Source organism: Hemitrygon akajei, chromosome 18 (assembly GCF_048418815.1).
Source record: "Hemitrygon akajei chromosome 18, sHemAka1.3, whole genome shotgun sequence".
NCBI classification, from domain to species: domain Eukaryota; kingdom Metazoa; phylum Chordata; class Chondrichthyes; order Myliobatiformes; family Dasyatidae; genus Hemitrygon; species Hemitrygon akajei.
The window spans coordinates 14515404-14535536 of NC_133141.1; the positions used below are offsets into that span (position 1 = coordinate 14515404).

The 20133-nt window shown below is 40.0% G+C and overlaps 1 protein-coding gene across 1 annotated transcript in view; it reads left to right on the forward strand.

Moving 5' to 3' along the window:
- The first annotated feature begins 628 nt into the window (after positions 1–628).
- The window catches only part of LOC140741119 (spermatogenesis-associated serine-rich protein 2-like), a 117110-nt gene continuing 97605 nt past the window's right edge, over positions 629–20133 (forward strand). The window contains exons 1-2 of the mRNA XM_073070909.1: positions 629–1129; positions 1303–1481. Coding sequence (XP_072927010.1) covers positions 1457–1481 — 25 coding nt within the window. The 5' untranslated portion in view covers positions 629–1129; positions 1303–1456. The remainder of the gene's footprint in view (positions 1130–1302; positions 1482–20133) is intronic.

Here is a 20133-nt window from a genome sequence, read left to right on the forward strand (position 1 = left end):
GGAGCCAACGTGGACAGGATGGGATGGGAATCTCTTTTTGCATCCTAATTTTTTCCCACTTGGTACCTTGGGAAAAGTGAGTTGGTTACGTGCAGTATATGAGTGGGTTTGGTCCCAGCAGGTGGTGCTGCTCTCCCTCAGGATGGCCACACACCGGCTGAAGGCAGCGTGGACATCTTAAACCGTCTATCAAAAATAGGGTTGATTTCCTGTTTATCCCAAAAGAGACTAAGAAAAACGTATCCCAAAATATCATTCCTATCCTTGGATGAGTTGGTGTCTAGCCACGGAAATGTTCCAGAAAAATATATAGAAATCAACATTATTAAACTTTCCAGATCCTTACAGGCTTGCTATTTATTTAATACTTGCGTTTTACATAAGTAACGCCGATTTTGAAAAGAAGCATACGAATGAGAGATTAAATCAGGCCACATCCAACTAAATTCAAATCAATTTGACTCTGCGTTTTAGCATTGCAGTCTTTCTTCACCCTCATCACTTCAACGAAACCTACTCGCCATCTCTCTCTCTCCGTCTCTTTCTCTTTCGACTTCGGAACCAATCGGGTATTTTCGCCAATGAGCTGTACCGTCAACCGGAAGTGACGTATTGGGAGTGAGCAGTATAGCCGAGTTGGTGAGAGTTTTTTCCTTGCTTGTTGCGAGTCCCATACTGAGAAGTGCTTCTGGTGTTGGTTGTCCAGAGGGAGGTTCACGTCTTTAGAATTCAAATTAAATGAATGATTTAATGCATTTTTTTAAGCCTCAACAATTGGAAGATCACCAGTTGGGTGAGTGAGTTTTTCAAGAAAATTCGGCTGAGATTCTCTGAGACTGCAAGATAGTCTTGTTGAGATCAGGCTGACTGACCACCTGGTTGTTTTAATTAAGTAGAGGGGAACCGGCAGAAAGAGACCCTAAAGGTTCCCTTCTAAACTAGCCGATGTGGAAAATAAAAGAAAGCAACTGAAGACGAAGAAGGGAAGCTGGCGACTAACTGGAAGCTTCATTTGTTGGGAGTCGGGGTCTTTGTAAGACAAAAAGACACAAAGTACTGACTGACCACTGGGCCCTCTGCAGAATCGCCCCCAAGAAGAAAGGCTGTGTTTGTGACACAACTCCTTCTGGTAATTAGATTCAGTTATCCCTGTTGTTTGTCTTTCTATCTCTCTCTTGTAAAACACTGTTGCGTGGGCAAGAGAACTAAAGACGGGCGTGCTCATTAATCCTGCAAAAATTTCCTGACAGCCTGTTATAGATAAGACACAAATGATCTGATTGATTATTGTCGATTTGCAAGGTTTCCAAGACGTCTCAGAAGCGCTACTGAGAGGAAGGGACTTATTAACGGAAGCTGCATCTTCTGCTTGGAAGACTTGAAAGGGTGGTTATTGAACTCTCGCTTAGTAAGTCGAACTCGCTTGCTACATACTTTAAAGAAACAGAAAACGGCGATGGCTAAAAAGCAGAATCAAAAAGGTGAGTTTAAAGGAATAAAAGACGTGCATTTCTCTAATACTAATTTATCTGTTTTTTCTTTTCAAATTCGTCATCTTCAAAAATACCTGTTCATTTTGTATTAAATCCGCTTTCTAAAAGCGCCATCTGTTTAATTTCACATTAATTTACTATATGAGAAGAGTTATTTTCCAGAAGTGAGCTTAGATTATTTCAGAAGTACAGCTCTTTGATTTGGAGGTGTTGTTACTCCATTCAGTTAACGAATTTTGACAAACTTCAGTTTCTCAAGCTTGGAAGGGAAAGACTCTGGGTGTATATTACAGACAAGAAAATCTTTTGAGAGCACAATTTGTAGACCAATTAGACAGTATGCTCAAAGTTGTTTTTTTGAATCAGCATATTGGCTCACTAATAGAGGAAGTTCTAGTTGCTGAATTCATTATGAATATTCAGCTCGGTGTAGAAATAGTAAATTGCAGTTGGTAAGAAAGACCTTATGCTGGGAATAAATAGCAAATAAGTCAGCTGACCTTGCAAAACTAATGAATTTAGACATAGAAAATACAAAAGCAACAAATATCACAAGTCTTTTAGGTAGTGGTGGGGGGAGTACTGACACGAGGCTAAATAGTTGAGAAGGGTGATTGAATCAGGATTTCAAGGCTGTTGCATTTCATGCCAGCACAGGTGATACTGGTCCAGAAGATATACCTTAAAATTGCAGATTTTTTAAACACTTTTTTCCTCCTCCATTTTTCTTTTGGAGGGAATATTATCCTGTCATTCCATCCTCTTCCATTCTGTTTTGGCACCCAGTTAAGTAATATTTCTTGTCAAAAATTATTTCTTGTGCAATTACACTGTTTATATGACTACAACAGAAAGCGATGAACTGCCGAGAAGCTGGAAGATAAACAGTGAAAGAAGCATTTCCTTTTAATAGTATTGTTGGCGTATTGAATGCATCATTCATTACTGTGCATGTGTTTCTACTGATCACTTGCTGATTAGGGCTAAACTTGATTATTAGTTTGCAGCATGAGTTACACTCAGTGATCACTTTATTAGGTACCTCCTGTACCTAATAAAGTGGCTCCTGAGCGTATGTTTGTGGTCTTATACTGCTGTAGCCCATCCACTTCAAGGTTCAACATGTGCATTCGGAGATGTTCCTCTACACACCACTGTTATAGTATCTGATTATTTGAGTTTACTGTCGTTTTCCTGTCAGTTTGAACCAGTCTGGCCATTCTCCTGACTTCATTAACAAAGCGTTTTCACCCACAGAACTACTGTTGACTTGGGTGCGTTATTGCTTCTCACACCATTCTCTGTAAACTCTAGAGATGAGTGAAAATCGCAGGAGATCAGCATCTTCTGAGATACTCAAACCACCTCGTCCAGCTCATTCCACGATCAGTCACTTAGATCACCTTTCTTTCCCATTCTGTTGTTTGGTCTGAACAACTGGACCTCTTGACCATGTCTGTGTGCTCTTTTGCTGCCACATGATTGGCTGATTAGCTATTTGCATTAACGAGCTGGTGTTCAGATGTACCTAATAAAGTGGCCACTGAGTGTACATTTGCTTTTCAAAGTCAGTAATTGTATACAATGTGGTTTTAAAAAAAAAAGCAGGCATTCTCTTTTTAACACCTATAGTGTGGTATATTTACGTAAATAACTAAGAGGGTTTGTTTAAACAAAGTACCCCTCTGCTTTGTAAGGAACGTGTTACCTACTTGTGGCAAAGTCAACTGAAAGAACTTCATTGCAGAGCCTCATGCATGGCACAAATATTTCTGTGATTGCATGAGCTACTTTTTGAATATATTTACATAAAGCTTTCCTTTCATAATTCATGTGCTTTACTCATCACATTCTTGTTCTTAACTCAGCTTCCTGGTTTTTAATGCTCCTGTTTGTCAGTGCACACTATTGAATTGGAGACCATCTTTTGGAATGTGATGGTGCACAACTTCATTTTTAAAGCACTTTTGGAGTAATTATAACTGTCAGATCTACTGTAAGCATTGCTTAGCATTGAACTAGTTATTCCGCTATGTTTAAGAAATTTGCACAGTGATTCTCATACCATCTGATTCAACTAAGGTAACAATATTTGGATATTCATATTTTTATTTGAACTTTATATTTGTATGTCAGGTGTTTTGCAATTAAATACGAGAGCATATCTGCAATAAGCTATCCACTGAACAAAGTAATCCATTCATTCGACTTGTAAAATCTGGTAGCTTTGTAGCCACTAGTTTTCTTGACAGTAACATTGTCACTGTGCAATACACAATTTGTGCACATCCTGAAAAGAAATAATGCAGGCTAATAATTTTTAATGACTAAAGTGCATGCATTTAATGTTTCTAGAATTCCAAAACCATCTTCTAATATCAAATCTGCACTTGCACTTTACTGGGAGAATATTGGCATCTATCTTGAAATATGCAAGCCTGAAGGCTGTAAAACATAGTTATTTGTTACCTTGACTGCACCTTGTCAATATAGATAATAAATTAAAATTAATGGTTGAAAAAAGCTTACATTGAAACTCAAGTTTTTGTGCTAATGATCTTAACATGTTCACTCTTACAAAATATTGTAGCAGGATGAGTTGAACGTTATTTGATCCTGATTGAAGTCCAGTATTTTATGCTATGTTGGAACCACCAAGTATTGTTTAACCTCAGATTGTAAAATTCTTTGATAAATTTTTTCAGTTGCAGAAAATGGCTATCAAGTGATTTTATGGATTTCACTTGTATTCTGTTGGTCATGTCTGGAAAATTGGAATTTAGAATCCTTGCCAACAATATATTCAATATCAGCTTTATCAGTATACATACTGGTTGATGTCAGAAATAATCAATAGATTACTTGCTGGCTATTGGTAAATCATTAACTAACTTTATTAAGCTGTTGATTTTTACTTGTCCGTTAGAATTGTTGTATAAAAATAACAGCAGCTTATTGAAGTGGAGATTGCTCAAGACATGGTCAGCCTTTTTTTAGCTCACTTGTAGCATGTGAGTATTTTGTAGTTTGCGCACCCTGAAAATGGCAACTTTCTCCATGCCTGCAATTCTTCCAGATTTCTGGTCTTGTCCAATTTAGGCCTCTTGCTCAATCCTAGACTTTAATCCCTCTACCATTGGTAGTTGTACCTTCAATTGTCTAGGCCCTATGCTCTGGAGTTCTTTTCCTAAGCTGCCCTCTCTTTCCTCCTCTTAATATGCTCCTTCAATCCTGCCTCCATAACCAACACTTCTCTTCATATGGCTCAGGTACATGGATAGGAAAGGTTTAGAAATGGAATATGGGCTAAACCATGTTTGTTTCATCTAATTGTACTTGTGAAGTTAAAACTCTGCAATAGCTATTAACTGTTGAAAAGCTCAATGCAGCTTGGCACAAAGAAGATAAACAAAACTGACAATTGGCAGGATGCAAATAGACCTATTTAAATTTGACCTGTAAAATTAACACCTTTAAAACAGAAAATGGTTGAATGTATTCAATTTAGGTAATATTTAAACAGTGGATGGAGCTTCATTAGCTCATTAATTGTTCAGTTGCATTGGATTAATGTTCCTTGGTTAATAGTTTATTAACTTTAAGTAGCTATTTTCAAAATTGATTAATATTACTTGTGCAGTCCTATGAAAAGTGGGAAAGACATCATCTTATCCTCTAAAGTAGATATTTTCTGGTATAATTACCTGCTAATAATTGATGAAACCAGTGCATTGTTTTCTATATTGCACATGCAAAGCTTTTGTGGTTATCAAAGTCTGAAAGATATTTTAAACAAGGTGCTTCCCTTTCCCTCTCTCTTCATTGAAATTGTGAATTCTTTAAGCCGTCATAACATTGAATTTGTCTAATATGAAATGAGAGATACCACAATATCTTATGACACTTGATCTGGTTGCTTCACAATTGGAATTTTGCTGCAATGTACATTCCTGTAGAATGGCTCCTTCTGACTGAGGTAAACATTGTATTCTCATTGAATGCAACTGCTTTTCTTAAAGTACCTCTATTTCCTTACCCTGAAAGGACCGAGTGTGGGTGAGTGAGAGAGATCATGGAAACCAGCCCCCCCCCCCCCCCCCCCCCGTGAACTCTGTCTACTCTTCAAGCTGCCTTGGTAAAGAGCCAACATAATCAAGGACTCCTCCTATCCATCTCTCCTTTTCCCTACCCACCTCCCCCTTCCAGATTGGGCAGAAGATACAAAAGCCTGAAAACGTGTACCACCATGCTCAAGGACAGCTTCTGTTCCTTGGTCCCATGGTATTATGATTTGGACTCTTGACAGCACTCTCCACCTCATTATCTACGTTGCACCTTATTGTCTGCCTGCATTGCACATTCTCTGCAACTGTAACAGTTTGTTCTGCATTCTCATACTGTTTTCTCTTGTACATCCCCAATGCACTGTTGTAATGAAATGATCTGTATGGACAACATGCAAAACAGTTTTTCACTGTACCTCAATGCATTTGACAATAATAAACCAATCTGAGTTTAAATGCAAGGTCCACAAGTCCTATTCTATTTTCTAAAAGAGCAAAAATAATGGATTAAAATAATAAATCTTAACAGGTATCAACTTGTCAGTGATAACACTACTGTCTCTGAACCACAAGATTGGATAGGATCCTCCAAGTATTAGAGCAAATAACCTATGTTAATAATAGTACAACAATAGAGTGCTGAAATGAAGAAACTCAACTGATTTGGCAGCATGTATGCAAAATAAAGTTATTATTTTAGGTCAAAATTCATTGTCACAATCGAGGGAATTCTGTTCAAATGACGCATTAAGACCAATCTAATACAGAATATCAGGAATGCAAATTTGCACCAGTTTCTTGCTGGCTTCACATAGATCAGAACAAAGCAACAACAATATAAAGCTAGCAGCTTGGATGTCTTTGGCGATTGCATTGTTTTCAATTGCCATGGACTCTAAAGGCCAGTACACTATCATGTAAACGAGAATAGCTCCTACCCAGCTTTGTCCATTCACATCAATTATCATGCCCCTAATGAATCAAATATACCAATGAGGAACATTCAAATTAACACACAAATAGAATAATTTTGATTTATTCAATTAAAAAAAGGCTGATTCTGTTAGCATAAAATCTTGGCTGAAGCTAGAGAGAGTGATGTGAGAATAAGCTGGAAATGTAGAAACATTGCACACAGCTTGCTCAAATTGAGTTGGCTAAACTCAAAGGTGGCCAGCCTGATTAATTTTAAAACAGTAGAAGCGTATGCCTAATGCACAAAAGAAGTATGGAAAAAGAATTGGTATCTGGGTCTTCAAACTTGCCCATCATGGTTGTTCAGTACCATCATGGCTGAATTATGATGGCCTCAATTCCTTTTATGTCAGTTCCCCTTTACTAATAGTCCTTTCAGAATTTATCTACCTCCACCTTAAATACTTCTCACGCCAGCTTGGGTTCATTCCTTCAGTTTGTCTTAACAGAAATTGGAACAATGCATTTGAATAATGTACAAAATCAAGAAAAAAATCACTAATCCAATAACTAAGGATCAGAATATATCGCTATTGTATTAGTTCTTCCTATGAATGTGTCTCTCCAATTGTTACAGGAGAATGAATTTACCTGTAAACCTGCAGTCAAATTTAGTCAAAAATACTACAGGAATCAAGTATATCAAGTGATGCTGCTGTTCATCAGCTCTGACTATTGATTCAAATTCTACAAAGTGAGCTTGAACATTCACTACTGTGCAAACCCTAGATTTTTCATCTAAATTTTGTTTTAGATGTTCATTTTTTTTGTCTTCTGCATGAGTGTCAATAGAAAAGAGCAAATTTTAGATTTCCAAACTTTCATTTTCCAAAAAATAAATGTTAGAGAATTTTTTTGTATTTTGTTAAAGCAAGTAATATATTAAGTAATAAACCACTTTTCAAATGAAAACTTGATTACTTTGTATGTGTCTGGTCCAGTGCATGATTAAATAAAGATAAACAGGATGCTAATGATCAATGACATAATGAGTTGAATAAAGTAAACTGATTCACTGAAACAGGTTTAGAAGGGATCACACTGGGTGAAGAGCAGCCATACTAACAGGTGAGGATGTGACAGTTTAACCTTCAAATCATCAATTCTTCCACCACGGCAAGAGTGGGCATAGCAACAAGTCACCAGGTGGTCATCCTGCATCAGCAAGGCCTCCCTCAAACAAAAATTTCACAGCAGACAGGAGTTTCAAGATGTGCTGTCCAAACTCTTCTGAAGAAGCGCAAGTAAACGAGCAAGGTTGAGGACCAGAAACGCAGTGGTCGGCCATGGAAACCGAGCGCAGCAGGCGAGATACGTCAGACTGACGTCCCTCCTAAATCAGAAGTCGTCCAGCACTGCTGTCGGCTCTGTACTCAGAAACCACTGGGACCCAAATACAGTACACCCCTCTACAGTCCGGGCAGGTCTTGTCAGAAGTGGTTTTCGTGGAAGAGTTGCTGTGAAAAAGCATTCCTCTGAAGTGGAAGCAAAGCCGAGAGACTCGCCTATGCAGAAAAACACAAGGACTGAGGTGCTGAGCAATGGCTGCAAGTGATCTGGACCGACGAGTCAATTTTTTGGCTCAAACAGGAGGCAGTTTGTCCTTAGAAGAGCTGGAGACTGCGACATGGATGAGTGTCTGCAGCCAATAGTGAAGCACGCTGGAGGTTCCCTGCAGGTTATGGGCTGCATTTCTGCAAATGGAGTTGGTGGTGTGGTCAGAAATAATAGACTCCTTAATGCTGAGAAGTACAAGCAGATTCTTGTCCATCAGGATGGCCCCAAACACATGACCAAGATCATAAAGAACTATCTTAAGCAAAAAGAACAAGGAGTTCAGCAACAGGTGGTGTGGCCTCCACAGAGCCCTGATCTCAACATCATCGAGGCTGTCTGGGATTACCTGGAGAGGCAGAAGCAACCGAGACAACCAAAGTCTGCAGAAGAACTGTGGCAGGTTCTCCCAGATTGGAACAACCCACCAGCTGATTTTCTTAAAACTGCACAACAATGTACCCAAGAGAATTGATGCAGTTTTAAAGACAAAGGGTGGTCACACCAAATATCAATGTTTTTACTGTTTACTTACTACTCTTTACAGTAATTTTTTTAATATTTGGAAACTTCATTTCAATATTTTAGAAAGCATGTTTGCTTAATATTTTTACAAGTGCCTAAGGTTTTTGCACAGTACTGTAAATAATGCCCCAGTGCAGTACTGAGACAATATTGTCAAATTTAGTCTTTCAGAATACATGGTAACCCAAGGCCAGGGGGGTGTGAGTCAGTGAATGGTAGAATCTAGGGGGAATTAAGTAAATAAAGATTTGGCTATTGGGGAGAGGAGAATAGAGGTAGAGAGATTGAAGTATGAACTGAAGGAGAGAGAGGATCAGGACAGGGCAATGCAAAAAAAAAAAAGGGAGGCAGAAGAAAAGGGTATGGTCAGATATTGCACGTATGGCAGAGCCTAGTCTCCACTCATCTTGGACCTCAGCCAATGAACTAAGACCTACCTCAGTGAAGGTGATGTAGAAGCTGGTCTGCAATGGCCATCCCATGTTACAAGAATTTGCACGTGGGCATGTCTGCTCCTCAGAACTGGATTGGAAGCAAGTCATTTTCAATTTTGAGTCTCTGCCAGAGAAAGGGAAAGATCTATCCATGGCACTATTTGCCAAGTTCAAGTAAAAAAGTAACTTTATCAAAGTACCTGTATACAACCTTGTGATTATATATTTTTTTGCAGGCATATTCGAAAAACCCATAATAGAATAATAACCATAATAGTAGAATCAACGAAGATTGCACCAACTTGGGTGTTCAGCCAGTATGCAAAAAAACAACAAACTGTGCAAATAAAAAAGAAAAAATAATAGATGAGCAATAAATACGGAGAGTATGAGATGAAGAGTCCTTGAAAGTGAGTCCGTAGGTTGTCAGAATATTTCAATGATGGGGCAGGTGAAGTTGCATGACATTATCCTTTTTGTTTGAAGAGCATGATGGTTGAAGGGTATTTACTGATCCTGAAACTGGTGGTGTGAGTCCTGAGGCTCCTGTACTAGATGGCATGACCTGGGTGGTGGGGGTGTTTGATGGATGCTGCTTTCCTGTGACAGCGTTTCATGTAGATGTGCTCAATGGTGAGAAGGGCTTTACCTATGATGGACTGGGCCGTATCCACTACCTTTTGTAGGATTTTCCATACAAGGGCATTGGTGTTTCCAAACCGGGTAGTGATGCAGCCAGTCAATAGATGTTTGTCAGTGTTTTACACGTCATGCTGAATTTTTGCAAACTCCTGCTGTGCATTCTTTGTAATTGCACCTGCGTGCTGGACCCAGGGCAGATCCTCTGAAATTATAACACAGAAGAATTTAAAGTTGCTGACCCTCTCTACCTCCTCCCCCAATGAGAACTGGCTCTGGTTTCCTCCTCCTCAAGTCAATAATTAAATGTTCGGTCGTGCTGACATTGAGTGAGAGAGAGGTTGTTGTGGCACCACTCAGCCAGATTTTCAATCTCCCTCCTATATGCTGATTCATCATCACCTTTGATTCAGCCTACGACAGTGGTGTCGTCAGCAAACTTGAATATGCCATTGGATTGTGCTTAGCCACACAGTCATAAGTGTAAAGCAAGTAGAGCAGGCACTAAGCACACAGCCTCGTGGTATACCTGTGCTAATAGAGACCATGGAGGAGATGTTGTACCAATTTGAACTGACTGGGGTCTGTAAGTGAGGAAATTGAGATGATTGAACGCTAAGCTGTAGTCAATGGAAAGCATCTTGACATATGCATCTTCACTATCCAGGTGTTCCTGGGCTGAGTGAAGAGCCCATGAGATGGCATCTGCTGTTGACCTGTTGCTCTGGTAGGCAAATTGGAGCAGATCCAAGTCACTTCTCAGGCAGCAGTTGATGAGGTTCATCATTGACTGGATGATGGTCTGTGAAGCAGGTTGCTATGTTCTTGGGCACCTGGATAAGTGAAGCCTGCTTAAAGCAGGTAGGTATTTTGAAGAACAAGAAGGAAATAATTTCCTCTTAACATTATTAAAATTGGGTATCTGGTCACTTTCTCACAATTTCTTTGACTTTTGTGGGTAGTTTGACTGATCTATTTACTACGTCACAGCAGTGACTAAATTTAATGGTTCATTGGCATAAAACTATAAACTAGTCTTGTATGTAGAGTAGATAATTAGGATTTAAATATCTATCAAGTGGAATAGTTTAGCAGCAAAATCGTTATACACTGTAGCTGTAGATTGCATTTTCCAACTTCTCAGGAAATTTTTTTTTAATGTATGTTTTTTTTTGGTTCAGCAATCCTTTGAATTGTGCTAGATGTTAGAAATTGCTTCCTTATTTCTGTCTAATATTGTTTTCATTAAAATTGTACAAATGTGTTAGACATTATGAGGCCTACACCTAAAGGAAACAACATCAGCAAATTTTGTCTCGGTGGCATTTATACTTTTATTAACAAAGCCAGCAAATATAGTTAATTGGGACAGGCAGTAATGTGGGACAACCCTTAACAAAAACTAAATGAGAAAATAGCCGGGATGCCCTTCATTTATTTGGAACATTATGCAGCCTAATTGGACAGGAGGCTGTTGCTGAGCAGTTGTTAAACATTACACCATGCTTAGAGTGAACATTTTTAAAATAGTGTAACTTGAATGTGTTTATATTTGAAAAGTAGTGATTTTTGTCACTGATAATTGCCGAGTAATAAGCAGTAAGACAATTCAGAACTGTTATGCTCGCTGCGGTTTCAAGCATTCAGGCGTGGAGATGCCAGAAATGGCAGGGAGTGAAACTGAAACGATTTCCCTACTTTCAACAAGTTAGGAACTACAAAGAATTTGAAGATAACAATCATCTTGAATGTAACTATGAAAATGAAGATTTGGAGGATGCATTCATCAAAAGTACTGTTTGAAGGCAGTCCATCTTCACTGGGTGTCTGCACTGATTTTACTTGGTCAAAAAAAATACAGCAAATTACACTGGATGAATTCCTCCGTTGATAACTATTAGGAACTAATACAGTTTTGTAGTACTGCTGTAGCATTGGTAACAATGGCATAATCTTTCTCTGATGTTAGCATGGCAGGATTGTAATGTTGAAACAGGCAGAACTAAGTAGCAACCATTTGTATATCATATGGTCCAAAATGGGTAGCAATCTTTCCTGTAGCATAGTTAATCTAGTAGATTGGATCAGTATTGTCAAATTAAGCAAGTTCAAGGTAGATGTGTGCTATTTTTCCTTGTCTGAGAGGCGGGCTTGCATTTTAATATGTTTAAATGCTCAATCAACAGGTCATGCAGCTTTGGTTTTCTCCTTCCATGGCCATTTATAAGATCTGTGGGAAAATTTGATGTGGCTGTTTTCTGACACTTGTTGTGGCTAATTAAGTCATCACTCACCAATGACTGTAGTATGTTTACTTTTGTGTATACTAGAGATTCTGACTTAGCGTGATTTTTTTTTTAATCTGTCATCAGTGACCTGTAACTAGAATGTGGAATCCCAGTTGACACTTGCTTGTAAAATAAATGGCAATTGAAAAGTGAAAATGGCATTTAAGGAAAAAATCACATTTTTGGAAAAGATTTTGAACATTAATTTCAAATTTATATTTGCCACCGGACAACTAAAGAGACCGAACTAACATTGCTGCTGTTGGGCTTTGCTGGGAAAGACCTAATTAAGATTGTTTATCTGGACAAGGGGTTCCCAACCTAGGATCCACAGACCCCTCAGTTAATGGTAGGGGTCCATGGTGTTTTAAAAGAAAGACTGGGAGCCCATGATCTAGATCAGGGATGGCCAACCTATGGCACATTGGATGATTAGAAGTGGTGCATTGTACCCCAGTGATGATAATAATAATAATAAAAAAGTAAGCCTACTCATGCAAAAAATATTAACCAAAAACAGATTTGTAGAAAAAAAAACTAACAGGGATTCAAGTAGCTTAGAGCTAGAAATGGGTTTTACTGAGAATAAATCTAAAACTTAGCAATTATTTTTAGCGACTTTATTATTTCATGCACATCTTTCGGCGAATGTTATCTTTTGCATTAATCTGTTTTTAATTTTTTTTTAAAGTTCAATGAGTCAAACTAGGAAAGGAGTTTTGTTCTGCAGTCGTTCCATAAGTGTTCAATTCTCGTTTGATACTTGTTTGATCCTGAGGCGCCAGGCGTCTGCACCAGCGGTGCGTCGCAGGTTTTTGCCAGTCAGTTTACAATTGACACTCGTGCGCTACGGAGTTGTGCTTTGTTGGTCCTTTGTGAACATTTACAGTTTTATACTTTTTCAAAAACTAAGCCTTGTTTTTACATTCAGTTACCCATCACAGTGCAAAAGAAAATAAGCAAAAGAAAAGCAGAAAGTGATAGTAAGCGTGAATTCAATGAACAGTGGGGAAAATGAGTTCTAGCGGGTCCATCAGGAAAACCATTGTGCATTGTTTGTGAAAACTTCCTCACAATAGAAGACAAGATCTTAATAGACACTATAAAACACAACATCAGACTGAAATAGAAGGAAAACTGAAGCTAGTGCTTGGGTCTGAGTTACGGAAAGAATATATGATTAAGAAAAAGGAAGAAATCAAAAGAAGACAAAATATATTTGTTAAAAGTCTCATTAAGGTAAGTAATGTTCATCTTGTTTTTATATTAAAGCAATATATGATGTAAAATGCTAAATATGTCTATATTAACATTACAAGAATTGAATGGAGGTACAAGAGTTGAATGGCGCATCTGAACTTGTGCGTGAAAAAATTGATGCATGGAATGTAAAAGGCTGGCCACCCCTGATCTAGATGGTCCCTACTCTAGTGCATTTCAAGGATTTGCATGTGTCCTTCTAATATTGTCAAACATACTGTAGTAAGTGATTTGGCAGTGCAGTGTGGAGAAGATATTGCATTAGGTCTATGCCCTGACATGCCCAGAGAGGTATGGAGAAGCAATTGAAGGAAGATGATGTGCTTTGTGTTAGGAGATGCAGGCAGCCTGCCAAGGCTGTTCAAAAGGGACCTAGGATGTAGTGGCAAGAGAACTATCAAAATGTCCTCAGTTCCTAGCACAGTGGATGGGTGTTGCAAGAAGTTCTGATCGCAAGTTTTTGCCGTGATGTATCATGACTATATACATTTTCGATGTTCAATTTGCACTCATTATACCAAAGTATAATGTTTATATGGATATTAATGGAGTCACAAAAATCAATGTACTCAACCTTGCTTGCAAATACACACAATGACCCTCACTCCATAATGTATCATTTAGAGAAGCATACACTTTAACGACCAACATGTGTAAATGTACTTCTCTTTCACAAGTGAAAGTTGCCAGGAATTACTGACTATCCCTGAAGCTGGTGATGGACCTTCTGTGTCATGCATACTGACTTGAAAGAGTGCATATCATATTTGAGAGAATGCCACTTACTCTTGGAATTGTTAAAAGCTCACTCCCTTATAGGATTACGCATGTTTGTCTATGACATGTAGTTATCCTTTGCTCATGTTCACCTAACTAGCCTTTTTTTTTCAAGCGAACACCTAGCTGGTTCATTTTCATGCAGCAACCTTTGTGCTTACCAATGTACTTGTTTTTTTTTCCTCGCCCTTTGTCATTGTAGCAAGAATTAGTGTATAGAGGGGAGATGCAGCTCCTTCAGAAAAGCAAAGGAAAGAGGAGGTGGTGGCAGTAGCTTTGGGGCCTCTGCATCCAAGCAAACTGGATCCTTCTAAATTCCATGTAGATTTGTGTTGCAGGCACAGATGCTGCTGCATATCTGCCCATGCAGAATCAGCTCTGATAAAGAAGGCACAGAGCATGAGCAACTGGAATTTAGTGGCTGATTGCTCTTCAAAATTCAAAAGGTGAGGCACCTGAAACCAGTGGGTTCCATTCAGCCAGAAAGGGAGGGGGAATGCTCTGAGGGTGTGACAGGACAGCAGTTCTGGCCAAGAGCCAGAACTATATCTTGACATCTTGCCCTGGTGGGATAGAGTAGTTTGAAGCCAGTTTCAAGAGAAAAATCTTTTCAGGGGTATCCAGTACACTCAAGTCTGTCTGTCTTCCATATGCCTGGCTGTAGCTACCATGGCGGCGGCTTGTTAAAGTTGGATTGTTATTAAATTTGTCTGAGTTAGCGAGGTGTATTGTTTTTACAAAAATTTCAATGAAAGATTTACTCAATGTAAAATGTTGGTATTCTGTGTGAACAGTAGAACACCACCTTCATAGTTAACGTGTGCAAGATCACATACAAGATAAGTACTCAAAGGAAAAGAAGTGTATTCCTGCAGACATTCAGTCACCTTTGTAGAACTTTAAACTATAAACTGGATCACGGATCAACAAATTGCACCCTGGCTAAATGCATTTGTTTTCCACTGATGACAGTCATCGACAATCCTGCCAGATAAGACCATAAGCCATAGGAGCAGAATTGGGCCATTTGGCCCATCGAGTCTGATCCGCCACTTCATGGCTGATCCTGTTTTCTTCTCGGCCCCAATCTCCTGCCTTCTCCCCATATCCCTTCATGCCCTGACCAATCAAGAATCTATCAACCTTTGCCTTAAATATACATAAAGACTTGGCCCATAGCTGCCTGTGTCAAAGAATTCCACAGATTCACCACTCACTAGCTAAAGAAATTCCTCCTCATCTCCATTCTAAAAGGATGCCCCTCTATTCTGAGGCTGTGTCCTCTGGTTTTAGACTCTACTACCATAGGAAACATCTCCAAATGCACTCTAACAAGACCTTTCACCATTTGATAGGTTTCATTCTTCTGAATTCCAGCAAATACAGGCCCAGAGCCATCAAACACTCTTCATATGACAAGCTATTCAATCCTAGAATCATTTTCATGCACATCCTTTTAACCCTCTCCAGTTTCAGCACATCCTTTCTAAGATAAGGGCCCCAGAACTGCTCACAATACTCCAAGTGAGGCCTCACCAGTGCTTTATAAAGTCCCAACATTACATCCTTGCTTTTATATTCTAGTCCTCTTGAAATGAATGCTAACCTTGCATTTGCCTTCCTCACCACAAACTCAACCTGCAAATTAACCTTGAGGGAATCCTGCACAAGGACTCCCAGGTGCCTTTGCACCTCGGGGTTTTTTGTATTTTCTCTCCATTTAGAAAATAGTCAACCCTTTCATTTCTTCTACCAAAGTGCATGACCATACACTTCCTGACACTGTATTCCATCTGCCACTTCTTTACCCATTTTCCTAATGTGTCTTAAGTCCAAAACTACCTGCCCCTCAAAACTATCATCATATCGTCTGCAAATTTTGCAATAAAGCCATCCATTCCATCATGCAAGTCATTGACATGTAATATAAAAAGAATCGGTCCCAACACAGACCCCTGTGGAACACTACTAGTCATCAGCAGCCAGTCAGAAAAGGCTCCCTTCATTCGCACTCTTTGCCTCCTGCTAATGAACCACTGCTTTATCCATGCTAAATCTTTCCTGTGATACCATGGGCTCGTAGCTTGTTAAGCAACCTCATGTGGCACCTTGTCAAAGGCCTTCTGAAAATCCAAGTAAACAACATCAACTGATTCTCCTTTGTCTAACCTGCCTGTTATTTCCTCAAAAAATTCCAACAGATTTATCAGACATGATTTTCCCTTGAGGAAACCATGCTGACTATGGCCTATTTTATCATGTGCCTCCAAGTACACTGAGACCTCATGCTTGATAATCGACTCCCTGAGGTCAGACTAACAGACCTATAATTTTTCTTCTGCGCCTCTCCATTCTTGAAGAGTGGAGTGATATTAGCAATTTTCCAGTCTTCTGGAACAATTCCAGATTTCCAGTGATTTCTGAAAGATCATTACTAATGCCTCCACATCTCTTCAGCCACCTCTCTCAGAACTCTGGGGTGTACACCATTTAGCCCAGATGACTTGTCTACCTTCAGACCTTTTGGTTTCTCAAAAACCTTCTCCCTAGTAATGGTAACTTCACACACTTCATGACCCCTGACACCTGGAACTTCCACCATACTGCTAGTGTCTTCCACCATGAAGACCAATGACAAATACTTATTCAGTTCATCCACTATTTCATTGTCAACCTTTACCTATCTTTAATTGTACTGGATACAATAGACAACACCAGCAGATTCGCTGGTGAAGTGTTGCCTCAGCTGGAAGGACTGTTTGGGACCCTAACTGGAGGTTGGGAGAAGGTGAATGGACAGGTATAGCACTTCTGCTTGCAGGGGTAAGTGCCAGGAGGGAGATTAGTGTTGAGGGGCAAATGTGCAAGGGAATCATGGAGGCAGTGATCCCTGTGGGAAAGCGGAGAGTTGGGGAGAGATAAAGGTGTGTTCGGTGGTAGGGTTCTGTTGAAGATGGTGGAGGTTGTGGAGAATGATGTGTTGGATGTGGAGGCTCATGGGGTGGTAGGTGAGGACCAGAGGAACTCTATCCCTGTTAAGGCAGTGGGAAGATGAGCTGAGTGCAGATGTCCAGGAAATAAAGGAGATGCAGGTGAGGGCAGCATCAATGGAGGAGGAAGGGAAACCCCGTTCTGTGAAGAAGGATATCTGATTTCCTGAAAAGGAAAGCCTCATCCTGGGATCAGAGGCAGCAGAGGCGAAGGAACTGAGAAAAAAGAATGGCATTTTTACAGGAGACTGTGGGAAGAGGTGTAGTCAAGATAGCTGTGTGAATCAGAAGGTTTATAAAATATGTTGTTAAACAGTTTGTCTCCAGGGATGGAGACAGATCAAGAGAGATGTCAGAAATGGATCAACTGAAGTTGAGGGCAGGGTGGAAGGTGAAAATAAAGTTGATAAAATTGACAAGCTCTGCATGGGTACATGAAGCAGTGCTAATGCAGTCATCAGTGTAGCTCAGAAAGCATTGGAGAGAACTACCAGGGAAGTCTTGGAACATGGACTATTGCAACAAACAGTCATAGCTGGGGCCCATGGCTTCTTGAGTTTGGAGAATGTAGGAAGAACCGAAGAAGTGATGGGTAAGGGTGTGTTGTTTGGTACCCTGCTCAGTTGATCAGGGAGCTCATCCGGGAAAGGATTCACTTTGGTTACTTATCTCCACAGCTGTTGGTTGGTGATGGGAACTGATTCTTAATGGGTGAGATGACATGTACACTGTAAAGAATTCTTAGAGTTGGTCTGCAAAAGATCACAGGACTCAAGTGATCTAGTGAGTCAGGAGCTACATGGTCAAACAAAACACATTGTGGCTTAGTTATGAGTGTTTTGCTGCAAAATGAATGTTGTCACTCCCTTCTGGATATAGTGCATTAACCAGTGTTGTGTATTTTACTTGAATGTGGCATTTCTTTGGTTGCAAATTGTCAAGTGAAAATATGGTGTCCTCAATGCTGCGAATGTAGTTAATAACAATCCTAGCAAAATTAGATGCTTGTTTTGCTTGCTGATCTCCTGTGAGAAGCAATGAAATGCGCTATGACTCTATTTGTAAATCATCTGCAGGTGTGGCGAAATATAGTTTCATTTTACCACAGATAGATTTGTCATTCCTTTTTCTGTCCTGCATGTGAAACCATTCTATATTTTCAATAGTGTAGTTTCGTACAAGATGGTTGTGGCCTCAGCAACTATAATGTCAATGTTCTATTCCAATGTACAGACTACTTGAAATATGACTGTGACATGTATTGCTGTACATTTCATAAAATGAGGATTCTGGGCTGCTTTGCAATTGGCGGCATACAAGATGCTCCTTAGCTCACTCAGCCAAAGTGATCCAATTACCTCAAACAAGGTCTTGAATATTCCTTTCATTTGCTAGAGGTGTTCTTAATATTCACTTTTGCCAAAAGCTTGCTGATGTCTTGCATGCTATCAGCTTTCAGTTCTTTCCTCTACCAATTTAACATTTGGTAATGTTCACAGAAGAATTTCAGATGCTAATGAAGAAGAGTGTTTGGTGCTTGGACAATATATTAGACAATAGACAATAGGTGCAGAAGTAGACCATTCGGCCCTTCGAGCCTGCACTGCCATTTTGAGATCATGGCTGATCAACTACTATCAATACCCGGTTCCTGCCTTGTCCCCATATCCCTTGATTCCCCTATCCATAAGATACCTACCTAGCTCCTTCTTGAAAGCATCCAGAGAATTGGCCTCCACTGCCTTCCGAGGCAGTGCATTCCAGACCCCCACAACTCTCTGGGAGAAGAAGTTTTTCCTTAACTCTGTCCTAAATGACCTACCCCTTATTCACAAACCATGCCCTCTGGTACTGGACTCTCCCAGCATCTGGAACGTATTTCCTGCCTCTATCTTGTCCAATCCCTTAATAATCTTATATGTTGCAATCAGATCCCCTCTCAATCTCCTTAATTCCAGCGTGTACAAGCCCAGTCTCTCTAACCTCTCTGCGTAAGACAGTCCTGACATCCCAGGAATTAACCTCGTGAATCTACGCTGCACTTCCTCTACAGCCAGGATGTCCTTCCTTAACCCTGGAGACCAAAACTGTACACAATACTCCAGGTGTGGTCTCACCAGGGCCCTGTACAAATGCAAGAGGATTTCCTTGCTCTTGTACTCAATTCCCTTTGTAATAAAGGCCAACATTCCATTAGCCTTCTTCACTGCCTGCTGCACTTGCTCATTCACCTTCAGTGACTGATGAACAAGGACTCCTAGATCTCTTTGTATTTCTCCTTTACCTAACTCTACACTGTTCAGATAATAATCTGCCTTCCTGTTCTTACTCCCAAAGTGGATAACCTCACACTTATTCACATTAAACGTCATCTGCCAAGTATCTGCCCACTCACCCAGCCTATCCAAGTCACCCTGAATTCTCCTAACATCCTCATCACATGTCACACTGCCACCCAGCTTAGTATCATCAGCAAACTTGCTGATGTTATTTTCAATGCCTTCATCCAAATCGTTGATGTAAATTGTAAACAGCTGTGGTCCCAATACCGAGCCCTGTGGCACCCCACTAGTCACCACCTGCCATTCCGAGAAACACCCATTCACCGCTACCCTTTGCTTTCCATCTGCCAACCAGTTTTCTATCCATGTCAATGTCTTCCCCCCCCAATGCCCTGAGCTTTGATTTTACCCACCAATCTCCTATGTGGGACCTTATCAAATGCCTTCTGAAAATCGAGGTACACTACATCCACTGGATCACTCCCGTTTAACTTCCTGGTTACATCCTTGAAAAACTCCAACAGATTAGTTAAGCATGATTTGCCCTTGGTAAATCCATGCTGGCTCGGCCCAATCCTATCACTGCTATCTAGATATGCCACTATTTCATCCTTAATAATGGACTCTAGCATCTTCCCCACCACCGATGTCAGGCTGACAGGTCGATAGTTCTCTATGTTCTCCCTCCCTCCTTTCTTAAAAAGTGGGATAACATTAGCCATTCTCCAATCCTCAGGAACTGATCCTGAATCTAAGGAACATTGGAAAATGATTACCAATGCATCCGCAATTTCCAGGGCCACCTCCTTCAGTACCCTAGGGTGCAGACCATCTGGACCTGGGGATTTGTCA